The 12486-nt window shown below is 47.9% G+C and overlaps 4 protein-coding genes across 4 annotated transcripts; 2 read left to right on the forward strand and 2 right to left on the reverse strand.

Moving 5' to 3' along the window:
• Window positions 1–1047: 1047 nt before the first annotated feature.
• FOIG_16689 (uncharacterized protein) lies at window positions 1048–2679 on the forward strand (the record flags this gene model as incomplete). The annotated part of the gene is made up of 2 exons (XM_031218162.1): window positions 1048–1445; window positions 1501–2679. 2 exons carry the CDS (start codon window positions 1048–1050, stop codon window positions 2528–2530), a joined length of 1428 nt encoding a protein of 475 aa, XP_031052121.1. The 3' UTR covers window positions 2531–2679.
• Window positions 2680–4078: 1399 nt separating this feature from the next.
• On the reverse strand, window positions 4079–4584 carry FOIG_16690 (uncharacterized protein; the record flags this gene model as incomplete). Its single annotated transcript, XM_031218163.1, has 2 exons — window positions 4079–4298; window positions 4355–4584. The coding sequence occupies 2 exons, from the start codon at window positions 4582–4584 to the stop codon at window positions 4079–4081; spliced, it is 450 nt and encodes a 149-aa protein (XP_031052122.1).
• A 1480-nt stretch (window positions 4585–6064) lies between these two features.
• On the reverse strand, window positions 6065–6994 carry FOIG_16691 (uncharacterized protein; the record flags this gene model as incomplete). Its single annotated transcript, XM_031218164.1, has 1 exon — window positions 6065–6994. The coding sequence occupies one exon, from the start codon at window positions 6992–6994 to the stop codon at window positions 6065–6067; it is 930 nt and encodes a 309-aa protein (XP_031052123.1).
• Window positions 6995–9775: 2781 nt separating this feature from the next.
• On the forward strand, window positions 9776–11027 carry FOIG_16692 (uncharacterized protein; the record flags this gene model as incomplete). The annotated part of the gene is made up of 2 exons (XM_031218165.1): window positions 9776–10416; window positions 10466–11027. The coding sequence occupies 2 exons, from the start codon at window positions 9776–9778 to the stop codon at window positions 11025–11027; spliced, it is 1203 nt and encodes a 400-aa protein (XP_031052124.1).
• Window positions 11028–12486: the final 1459 nt, after the last annotated feature.

Consider the following 12486-nt stretch of genomic DNA (forward strand, 5'->3'; position numbering starts at 1 on the left):
CACTACCACGAGAATCCTAGTCCCAATTGAGAATAAACGATCAATAAGCTACTTTTCGATCCTTAAACTTCCCCGATATTCATTGCCAGTTTCTGTAAGCCTGCACGTCTTCTACATGGACTTGCCGGCCATATCTTCCGCTTAGAAAATCCAAAGAACACAAGAAACCCCAAGGAGCAATCCCGTCCTTGATCGCTAGTGGTAATCCGCACACACGCCTGCAGTCTCTCTCATATTGCGCACTTTAACTCGCACTTCCTCTCTTCCTCATCACCGTTTAAACGTTCTTTAATTCTACGCCCCCAATTCATCTCACCGGCGGCTTTCATTTTGGCGTTTGACCGTATACCATTCGTTTTGTTTGGCTTCCATTCGACATTTGCGCTTCGACTCGTTCCTTACCCCCCACTCCATGTTCCGTTCTTCATTGTTTAGCACTTCCCACAGCTTTATCCTGCCATTCCCGCCTCTTATTACTTCATTCCTATAAGTTATCTCTCTCGTCCCTTTTATTTTCGTTTATTTGTCTTATGTCAGCCTCCTTCCATCCCTTCCTCTCTCCCTGATCTTCCATGTAGCAAGGGGGATCAACCATCACCCCTACGCCAAGGTCGAACACCCAATGTAACCACCACAAATATCAAGGCAGCGGGCGCAAGTCCCATGAGTCTCTAATCACGAGCTCCCCTTCAACTTTCATTTCCGGATGTTGCAGCGTTAAAAAGGTCCCATCTGTGGACGTCACTTCGCCTTTCAACAGAGCTGTTCTCCCCTCTCGTGACAACAGTTACTTGGCCGCGTGCTCCCTGAGACGCTCGCACTCCCAGTCCAAAGTTATCTCCCAGTCTTCCAGCATTTTTCTCCGTCTCCTGTGTTGGCGTTTTCTACAACCCCAATCCTGGCTGCTCCTCAACTCCTCCGCTACCCCCTACAATCCACGCCAACTCCGCCGATCTCTCTTTCGTGTTCACCCCTGCAACCAATCTCTTCGGTGCCTTGGACTGCGGCGCCGCGCTCAGCCTTACAAACCCACCTGAAGACCATGCCATGTTTTCTTCTTTCGCGCTGGAAAATTTCTACGTCCATCCGGAAATTGATTCCGATGATGGCCCAGAAACGCCCTCAAGTTCTCGAAGTAGCGACTCTTATACGATATCCCCCGCAGATCACGCAAGTTTAGAAGTCTCTCACGACACCTTAAAGCCTGATACACCAGATCATGGCGAACATACCAAGGATGACATGGCTGTCTCTAGCAGGCCCTCACGCCAGGTTGACTACCTATCCCACAATTGGAGGGAGGAGGATATCTGGTCCTCGTGGCGATACATTGTGATGCGACGAGGAAAGTTGCCCAACAGCATACGATTAGAAAATACTGTTTGGAGAACGTGGGCTAAGGCCAAGAACAACCTGACAGCAATTTCCCCTGATATGCTCGATTGGTTTGTATTCCTGGGATTTAACGTGATATTTGATTGAAATATTTACATCTCCAAGGCTCAAGGACTACGATATAACCTGGCTTTATGGTCCACTGCACTCGGTACCAAATACACTTAATTCTGTCCAAACCGAGCTCTCTAAGGCACCATTGCGCAGAATTGATTCACACGTGAACCTCAATAAGAGGCCAATCCTGAAGAAGCGGAGCATGTCTGAAGAGATGCTCCAGCGATCATTATCAACAGCTTCGCTACTCAAGGCAGCTACAGCTGCTGTCAAAGCCGAGAAGACCAGAGAAATCTTGTGCCCTCATATGAGCCGTTCATCGACTGACTATCCCTATAAACCATTTTCTCAAAGACGACAGGGTGGAGAAAGCAGTAGTGCCAATACATCCACAGAGTCCTCTGGGATCACATCCCCCAACTGTGAGCGAAAGCGCACCCGTTTCAACGAACGAGTCGAACAGTGCATTGCTGTCGAAGTTAAGGGCGTCGATCACGATAATGACGAGCTGGACACTGGCCGTTACGGCGAAGGTAGTGACCCAGACGATGGCGTGATGATGAAGGGCACGAAGTCAAGGAAGTCACTGCTATTTCAACGGAAGACTTCTGGGTCAAAGCCAGCTAAAGGAGAGAAGATTGCCATGCTTCCGTGCACTACCCTCAAATACCGGGAAGACAATTCAGAACAACGAGGGATGGTTAGAAAGCACCCTCGAAGCCCTATCATATCTTATTCGTCGCAAGATATTCTTCGACCTGCTAAGGAGTCCCCAACGTTATTCATTGATGAAGAAGGGGATGATGACGACAATCTCGATGATGTACTGCTGAACCCCGGCACAGGCTGGCCGTCATCGCCCGCTGAAGATGCCAACGGCGGCTTTTCCCGGTCCCTCTTATCGGAAAGCCTATGTGAAGCGCCTGTAGGTATGCGATGGACTCCTTCTGGCATGTTCTTGCTTTACGAGGAGGGAGGAGTATCTCCGACGGACGGCATTCTTGGTCGTGTTATCAACACGGTTAACACCGCCCGTGACATTGCTCATGTTATCTGGAGCGTCGGCTGGAGGAAATAATGAGAACTTACCCCTTAGATTTTGCTGACTTTGTTGAAATACCGAACCCATGTCACACTTTATGATATTCGTCTTTATCAGCGACGCACTTCGGATTCCAATAAGTTTTCAGGCTTCACCATCTCACTCACACAGTGAGTGGGTTCAATGCCATGAGGTGCATCATAAAAAACGCGCATGACCATATTCAGGCGTCTCCCAAGGTTAATGGCAACAGCCTCATTCAGACTACAGCAACACGCTTTGTACATCATCCGAGCGACTATGGTATGGCATATGCTGAAGTTGTGAGGAACGAGTTGTGGTTTAGTTATAGTAGAGGGTTATATTCTGGACAACGAAGAAGATATAGAGGAAGCCCAGGCAGCAGTAGTAGATAGCCTGGAAGTTTCAAAGAAGAATATGTCAAACGCCGGACTATTTAGTCTGTAATGGAGAGTTGCTTCGACATGGCAATCAGAAATTCTCGTTGAGTGATACCGAAATCGATATCACTAGCTAACGCCCTGTCACTGTAGGGTTCGAAAACCGAACTTTGGCCATTGCAGTGTTGGTATGCGAAGCCCCACCTTCTGAGACGTCAAGAAGTAGCCGCTCGAAGGCTATCAACACCTAGGTGAAGCTGCTGAGTTTTTGCCGTTAGACCTTGCCAGCCGTTTCTAGAATGCCCCATCTCCTGGGCTGGTGATGTGTGAGTAATAGCTAAGCGACAAGGTCGTGATACATAGCATTTACACTTGCGCATTCTCTTAAACAACCTCTATCGGATCTCAGTTATTGGAGCTTGTAGAAATTATGCTAAAATAAGCAAGACATAATTTATCCACAAACTACTTTGCTTAACAAAGCGTCGAAACTAGCTAGAGCTAGCCTAAATTTTATCAAGTAGAGAACCTGGAAACGTCAGTTATGACAACTCTCCACCTAAGTGAAGATTTTTGCCGGAGACTTGCTGCCTGTGCCGCTATGATGCTTACGCTGCAGATCTTTGATCTCTGCCTTAAGAATTTTAGTTGTATTCCTCTCTTCCTCTAGTATTCCTCGGGTTAATGTTAACCTAAGACGATTATCTCTAGTAAGGTGTTCAAAGCCTTCTTGCAGTGAGCTTTTCTTCGCTTTTTTCCACAACTCGGCTGTCGTGGTTGTAAATTGAAACTGTCTACTAATCACCTCGTCCTGAAGTGAACCAACGTCTGGGACCGAAAGATAAAGTATTTTCCTTTATCATAGGGAGTATGTATTATCGCATTATAACCATGGCCTCCGTAGTTCAGTATGGTTTATAAGAGGCTTGGATAAGTGGCTTGAGGAAACTGATTTTTTGCAAATGCAGGATAACTTGACCCTCATGTACATTGATATGGATAATAATCCAGTTATGATCCGAAAATCAAAAGACATCTCTCTAATTACTGATTTTTCAAAACACCACAACTGTCGCGTTATGTCTTTCTTATGTATCATACGCGGAAGAACTTATAACTACGCTTTGGTTTATTTACCGAGCCTGATTTGGCTACATTTGGACTTGAAAAAGCTCAATATATTCTACCTTCTCCCTAGCATAACTCTGTCCTTGTCAAGCTCTTTGCGGTTAGCTTCAAATAGAGCATACCAATATATAATATCGGGTGTGATGACGGCTTTAGCGTGGTTGACCATCCGATCGAATGCGATATGTATGAACCCAAGTCGACGAAGCCACGGGACTGGCGTAGGAAAGCTGTTCCTCGCGTCGATACGTCCTGCTTCTCGACTCAGAATACCTCTGTCATAGAGTTGGCACGCGGAGAGCGCTGATAGTGGCACTATTGTGAGATGTACCTCCTATTGTTAGCCCTTGAGGCGGTATGCGGACGGAGTGGAGGTATTTCGGCTTTTAGTGCAATCTTCTCCGCATCTTCGACGAGTCCAATGACATATTGTAAACTTTTGATTCCTTCTCTACTTTGGTCGATGACTTGACTTCTTGAGCTGACGCTGTCGGGGAGGACGATGAGGTCCGCATAGAAGGCCAGTTTGAACAGTGCGTCGATGCCGGCGCCTTCTCGCATTCTGATAACCGACAGGAATCAGAGCAATAGGTTTCTCCCTCGGTCTGGGTGCCGCAAGAGAGGCATGGATCATACAACCATTCTTGGCCTGACGGCATATTGAAGACTGTCGGAAAGTCTGGCGTTGTTGGGGAGTCGGAGAGTGACGGCACGGCTGACACACTTTTGTAATACAGAGGTCGAAGCTTTGTGAAGCAGAAGTTGCTCTATCTAGCCACTAGTTCAAAAGTTAATATGCAACAATCGCCTCTTGGGTCGCCTCCCCACCATCTCTCTAACATAAAGACTATGTTCTACAAATGTGTCTGGTATAATTGAATCCTCCCCATCTACTTCCCAATGTTAATCATCATATCCTCACTAATTTGTTTCCACTGACTGACCAACTTCGAGATACAGAATCTCGTCTAAGCGCAGTAGCTGGCCCCATTAAGAATAGCAAAGCGCTACGCAAACCATTTCTTGAAAATACAAATCGGCAGTTTAGCGCAATAATGCACTTTGCTATCGCTTAACAGTGGCCAAATACCGGCAGGCGGCTAACCAAGAATCTAACAGACAAATAGGTAAGATCTACCGACATATCCTAACAGCCTTTAGGATCATGAGACTTAGTGACCTGCGCTGCCGTCAGGTTAGCAAGGTATGTTCTGGTATTACACCTTGTTTTGTCAGTATGTCGACACACTCCTAACCGCGGATGAGTCCAGCATGAGGTTAATGGCCATAGATGGGGGGGGGGGGGGGGTTTACCTCAGCATCCTGCATGACTTCGTACCGAGTCCAAAGCGAGAATCAATGCATAGAATGGAAATTAGTTCGCCCCTAAGTGGGTCTAGACCCAAGGCACAGTGTGGTAATTAAGCGATTCACAGTCCGGACGATTTGGTCCTGGTACTCAGAGCCCCACAGCTTCATACAACGAACGGTTTAGCCAGTTTTGACCCTCCAAGTGTTTGGAGTTTTATCTTGCATAGCTAACCATCTTAGGCTAATCCTCTCTTGCCTGCTTTCAAGTAATTCATGTGGAGGAATCTGAAGGTCCCCACAATATAAGATATTCATGAACAGCGATAAGATCAGTCTTTCCACGTACTGATAGTGCGACCGGCCCTTCAGCGATTTAGAAAAGGATGGTTTTCGCACGTTTCTGCTGATCGGGCAACTCTCTGTGCACTGGTGAGGTCCGAAGAAAGGTGAGCTTGATCTTTAGCCACCGACCAGAGCTGTTTCCGGACCATCACCGACAACCCATCCTCTCCAGGATCTTTCTACGGTTTGGCTGCCATCGAGTTCTGTTCCACATCTCCGTTTGCAACCCCCTGGCGTGTGGCTACTAGAAAGCATCGCCCCAGCTCCATATTCATAGGGGTACGAGACGTTACAAAGCAACTCCATCTTAACCAGAATCGTAAATTGCTCTTCACGTGGTTTCTTACGCCGCATTTTTAATATTGAGGGACAGAGGTAGCGACTAGCGTCAAAAATGCAGATATGTGTTCCAAGCAACCTCATCCGTTTGGTGTTCTCGCAGTCCCTCGTAGATGGATAGCCCTGGTCCATATTCAATGAAGGATAACGGTGGAACTGGCTGAGTAAAGACCATCGAATCAGGGGGCATAGTAGCCGTTTGAAATGGTCCTAAACACATCATATCGAACTTGACGCCTGTAACCTCCGAGGTGCCAGATTCCTGCTGAGAAGAGATTCTCGGGGTTGACAGGAAACGACCTCCATTTAGACTCTGCGTATTCAACTCTTCGGCGGTGCTAGCACCACTTGGGCTTCCATCGCAGGGGCTTAGCGAATTGCCATAGGTATCGAATGCAGTAGAGCAAGCGACTAGCCTATCCACACACTTCTGCGCCTTACTCGCGATGTAGTTCTGGATGAGAACACAATTGCATTCTGTATGCCGCAGTAATTGGGTCTTTAGGTGGTAAACTTCGACGGTTAGAGAGTCGAAACACGTCACGAGATAGCGGTTCTGGTCCTCCATAGCTTCTTTTCGAGAAGCGAGGGCTAAGGCTTCATCACGCTTGCGGAGACGACACTTATTCGCCGCAATGCGATTACGTTCGAGCACCCGACGCCGGCGGGGATCCTTGGGGAGATCATCATCATCAAGCTCCTCCTGTTGACCCGCTACCTTCTGCTCTTTTGGCTGCTTCTTGGGTTTTCGGCCCCTTTTCTTTGGCTTGGGTGACTCTGCAGCCTGCCCAACGGCACTGGACTCGTAAAGCGCCTCGTTTGCTTGTAACTGTCTTCGGGTGTGGACCCGCCGGTTCAACATCTTGTCTTCCGTAACGGATGGCAGTATATTTTGCAGTGCTTCGCTATCTCCGCTGTTCTTGAATTCCGCGGGCTGAGTCGATAATGCAATGTAGATGGACTCGACACCCACTTCCATCGGGACTGGGGAGGCATTAATTGTTTCCTTAAAGAATGAGTTGGTGCCTATTTGACTTGGCGTCGGCTGATATGTTATATGGTTTCGAAACATCGGGGAAGCGGTATTCATTATGCAGGATGGTGGGATTATTAGTACGGTGTGGTGGCGATAACTTCTGAGTGAGAATCGAAGGCAAGATCTCCCAGTAGTGAAGAAAAGGGCTATATGAAGATTATATAAAATGATCTAGGTCCGTGGATTATAATTGCCAGCCCCTTTAATAAGCTGCGATGAGAGGTCTTCAAATGCCTAGGTTGACACCATGGATATGGCAGAAGAGAGAATTCAAGGAAAATTGCCCAAGTAGGCGGGCCAAATGACATAAGTAGGGCACGGGAGGATCGAGGAGGATGCAAGGATTAAATATGGCAGCTTTCACAAGCAACAGACCGGACTACGGTACCGGGCACAGTGCGCAAAAGCTTATTTGTGTTGAACAGGTGCTGGGGTCTCACGTGCAAACAGGGATACTTTAAGATTACAACCGAAATGGTAAAACCTCTAAGGGGTAGATTTCAACAGAACACAACATGAATACATCAATTTCACATCAATGAACTGAATACACGTAATGTCTGACAATTTGTACCTACTGAGGAACACAGCATCAGCAGACACTAAGCTTAGAACAACCAGGCCATGAGCAGAAAACGGACTCTGCCATGGGAAGGGGATATTCAAACGCCCATTTTTGGAACCCGAGGAGATCAAAAAGCCTTTTGTTTAAGGAGATGACGTATGCGGCTATTAGCCAATCTGCCAAAGGTTTCGGAGCCCGGCCATTAGTCGCCATCCATGTCGTTGAGCCTCGGGGACCAGTCAATCTCACTGGGGCAATAAAACACAGCGTCATGCATGCAGAAATTCTTGACTTGCTTGAAGCTCTTGGGAGTTCTGATATGCAGTGGCCTGAATGGACACCAACGAGGTTGCGACGGTGGGGGATGGGTGAGCGGTTTACGGTATGCGCAGACATGTGATTGTGCTTGGACTTTTGTGGGCGAGGGCTCTGCATAGAGGATAATCGGACACACCAGCTCACCGGAAGGCGCCGAGTAAGGGGCCAGATGAAGATATGGCCGGGAGCATTTTGTCCGTAGTTCTCATCCCCCGTGTAATGCGGGGAATTGGAGGGGTACCACGTTCTCTTAATGAGAACTAGCGCCAGGTTCCTCGCCTCTAAGTTTCAGCCATCTGCATCATATTTTCACTCGATCTCCTGACACAACATAAACTCTGTGTTGGAGCCATGGAGAGCGTCGGACGTCTGCTATGTGGTAGTTGATGATCGGTGGGTGCTCTTGCCGGTAGCTCTTGAGGCTCCACAGACACTGTGGATCATCAATTTGTCGGCTTCAATCGGAGGCGGCATAGCGCATAAGATCGCGCCGCGGATAACTCAAAGTCTTCCCAAGCTAGTTGTGCGTTTCTTGATGAAATCTGTTTTGACTGGTGGTCACTGCATATGCAACCCTTTGGCACCGACATCATAAGTGCGTTTTCTAAATGTTGAATCCCGGCGCGGACGAACCGTCGTATTGCAATTAATAAACAGTGGGAACGAGAGGTTTGGGACCAGCAGCCACAAAAGAACTCAATGAGCTTTAACCGTTTATTGCATCTACCCCCGCGTTGTTTTGAGTCGACGGAGCACGCCACGAACACCACGCGTCCACTAACAACAGCAATAACATCTGAGCAGCAGTATAACCCACGGGAGTCTGACGGCGGAGCCCAAATCTTCGAGTGTCGCCAAAACTTTCCACTTTTACTGGCGTAGTGAATTCTTTTGCGTCATCGTCATTCTCCGGTCCCGCCCCAAATCCAGCGCCTAGACGCTGTTCAATGCGCGCCGCGCTGCACATTGCTCACTAAAGTGGAGAGAAGACATTGCAAGTCAAACTACAGCTGTCAATTAGGCAAGCTATGCGTCTCTGACCTGCTATACCGAGTACAGCTTATCCCTTTGAGTGCCACAGCCCTTCAGTAGATATCTCGACCCACTTGACCCCACGTACAAGAAGGTGACAAAAGCTCCACCGCAAGCGCAGTTGAAAGGGCTGTCTTCGCCTGTAACTTGGCTACCTCTTTGGCGGTATAGCCATCTAATTCAGCAATTTCAATTGGCTGACAACCTTCTATAGCGGCTTGAGTACAAGTTGACCTGTAGCGGCTGATTTACTTACTTTCATTCGTTATATATCCCTGTTGTGACGCTCCTGAAGGCTGTGGCACTCAAAGAGATAGGTCATGGTAAGGTGGCTCGAAACTCTCGGACCGATCTACAACGGTACCGCAGGATAAGTCCCTGATATCCGGGAGTGGTTAACATGTGAATATGACTGATTGCCAAGATAAAGAGGGGCTTTTCACTGTAAAATGGCACCTTGCAGAGAGTGCCATTCATGATGTCACTCTATCGCTTTCATGGCGTAGCTACCCCTGTCTCTTCTTCAATCTCGATTGCTATGGGCCATTATTGGCACGGCGCCACGCCCAATTTGTTGGGATCTCAACCTTCCTTTTCTCGTCAACGGTCGCACACACTGGAGCTGCCCTCGACATCAGGGGCGAATTCTAACAACCCATGAAACCGGAGCTTTCGTTACACCTCAAAACGAGCAGCCTAGATATACCCATGTATGACGTGCGGTGTATAGGAGGCAACTCTATGAACCATCTATCCAGATGACCGCTCTACCCTCCTCAGAAGGGAGCAGCTACTTTATTTTATCGGAAATGGAAGAATGCCATTCACCCTTGCAACTGGCGGCCAGGACAACGTCTTCTCAGCCTGGAGCAGACTCAACGAGCGACACATGCTATCAGTCTCTTGATTATCCAGACACAGCAGTCTCTTCGGCTTCCTCGCCGCCTCCAATCTACGGCGAATCAATGGATATGTCCTGTTCCTCGACACCATTTAGGGATATTTCCGCCCCATCCGATTATAATGACGGAATTCATCTGGTCAAGCCGTCAGCAGAGCACGCATGGTTACCCCAATTTCAGAAAGACGGTGTCTTTGTAGCACCGGACGATAGCCTGGAACGCCGGCCGGATCTCAAGGCGGACGACTCGTATTACGCCTCGTGTGTTGACAATGATAATCCGGCTGATACGTCAACACGGCGTTCTCCAGAATTAGGAAAGTCCCACAAGCGCGCTGAAGTTGACACTACTATTAACGCCCAGACGTGGAGGAATGTCGACTACCTTTCCCATGACTGGAAGGAGGAAGAAATCCTGTCATCATGGAAATACATTACCACTCGCCGAGGCGAGGACCCCAATAGGGCCCGTTTGAAGAATGCATGCTGGAGAACATGGACAAAATACAAAAACAACCTGAAGACTATGCCTCCCGAAACTCTCAACTGGTAATGACATGACGGAATTAGGCAAGAGTATCAAGCTAACTTCGTGCAGGCTGAAAGATAGTGATACGAGTTGGCTATATGGGCCCGTTCAACAAGGTGCTAGCAAGATCTACTGTATGCAGACTGGACCTTCCAGTGCCTCATTGCTCCAGCCCAACTCACTAGTCAACACTAACAGGAAGACTATCTTGAAGAAAAGGAGCATATCAGATATCATACTGCAGAGGCCATTGTCAACATCATCCTTACCCGAGAAGCCAGCCCCAGTGGCCCAGGTGAGGCAGAAAGACAGCCGGCGACTAAGAGAGCTTTCCTTTGATAGTTTAGAGACGATGGATTATAATATATTCCCCTTCCCTTCAATGCTAATGAGCCGTGATACCTCTAGTATGCTGCCATTGTCAGCATACACTGGGATCTCATCTTCAGGTGTTGAGCGCAAACACATCCACTTCAATTATAAAGTCGAGCAATTTATCGCCGTCGAAGTTAAAGACGACGACGATGGCGACGACTGCGATATCAGTACCGATACCAATTCCGAAGACGGAATCATAATGAAGCTGGACAGGTCGGGAAAGACGGCGAAGGAGGGCAATTCATTACTCTAATGGAAAGACGATCGCGATGCTTCCATCAACAACACTAAAACATCGAGAACATATACAATTCCCAGAAACGGTCATACACTACACCTCTAGCGCCTTACATAGCCATCGTGTTTCGCCATTGTCACCACAAGAGGCATCTCGTCCACCTAAAGCGTCAGGTAGATTCTCCGAGGATTTAATTGATGACGATACAAACTTAGGCTGGTACACATCTGGGACTTTCGCAGTACATGATACGCATCACATTACTCCTACAGTCAGCTTGACCGCCGAGCCAGCTGGCATGCGTCGCACTCCGTCTGGCATGTTTATGCCCTATGAGGAGGCGGTCACATGTTCAAATAAAGGGATGTTTTGTCGCGTTATTGACACCGTTAAAACAGCCAGGGACATGGCCTATGTTATTTGGAATAGTGGCTGGAGATGAAGCTTTGGAACGATGGAGACATTTTTACCTCTTGAAATGACGACTCTCTTTCCTTCCTTGCCAGTCCATCTCTATTGTGAGCGTAGCTGCCGGCATGCCAGTGCTAAACCACTAGGGCATCGTAATGTATATCCCTGTGGGAGCACTGAGCTGCCCGCGTAAGTCTAGCCGTCCCCGTTTGGCGCTGTTGCCGGCCGTGTCACCCTCGCTCCGTCCTAGCAAACCGGCAGGTTGACAGTAGTTAACACATGTGCTTAAAGAACGTTGAAATCAAAGACAGGGATCGCTTTGTAGAGATTGAACGTGATTATCCATAGACAAAGCACTGTGTCCCCTAGCTGTCAGTTTATATAAGATTACCCCCACATATGTGACATATCCTAGTTGAATGATAGAGCAAACTCCCGCAATCGTGTGTTATTTTGAATGAAGGCCACGGGTCGCATATCCTTCTTACATATAAATCGAACCATAATTAGGTCAATAACGCCCATCATAAACCCGGTTCCGTCAAAGTTAATAAATATCGACATCATCGATGCCATACTTTGCCCTCAACTTTCGCACAAGCTCGAACCAAGCCGAAGTTTACCGGGATCTTCGCATCAGGCTATTTGGTAATCCTAAATGCTATAAATACGGGATTGAAGCAGCGGTTCTCGTTTGACAAAGTATCTAGCCCATAGCTTTCCAACTTTCTCTCTAGCACGCTCTCCGAGCAGCAGATTGGCCATATCTTCCACGCCAGCAAGCTTTGGCGGGAAGCCTTACGAATACAGATCTATATGTTCAAAGACGGCCTCTTCTTCCAGGTTAGTAAGTTTGCGAGAGTTGGGCATGATATCGTGTCGCGACGGACGGCCTTTTATTCTGGCGCGTAGTGTTAATTCAGGCACAGTATGGATTTTTTTTTACCACCCGAGTCATGGAGGTGTTGCCTTACGCCAGTCAGAGGGATAAGCAGATAGGGAGGTGTTGCACCACCTCAACGGGCCTAAGGGAGTGGACCAAAGAAGAGATTTTGGCTTATTT

The sequence above is a fragment of the Fusarium odoratissimum genome, assembly GCF_000260195.1.
Source record: "Fusarium odoratissimum NRRL 54006 unplaced genomic scaffold supercont1.121, whole genome shotgun sequence".
Classification (NCBI taxonomy): Eukaryota; Fungi; Ascomycota; class Sordariomycetes; order Hypocreales; family Nectriaceae; genus Fusarium; species Fusarium odoratissimum.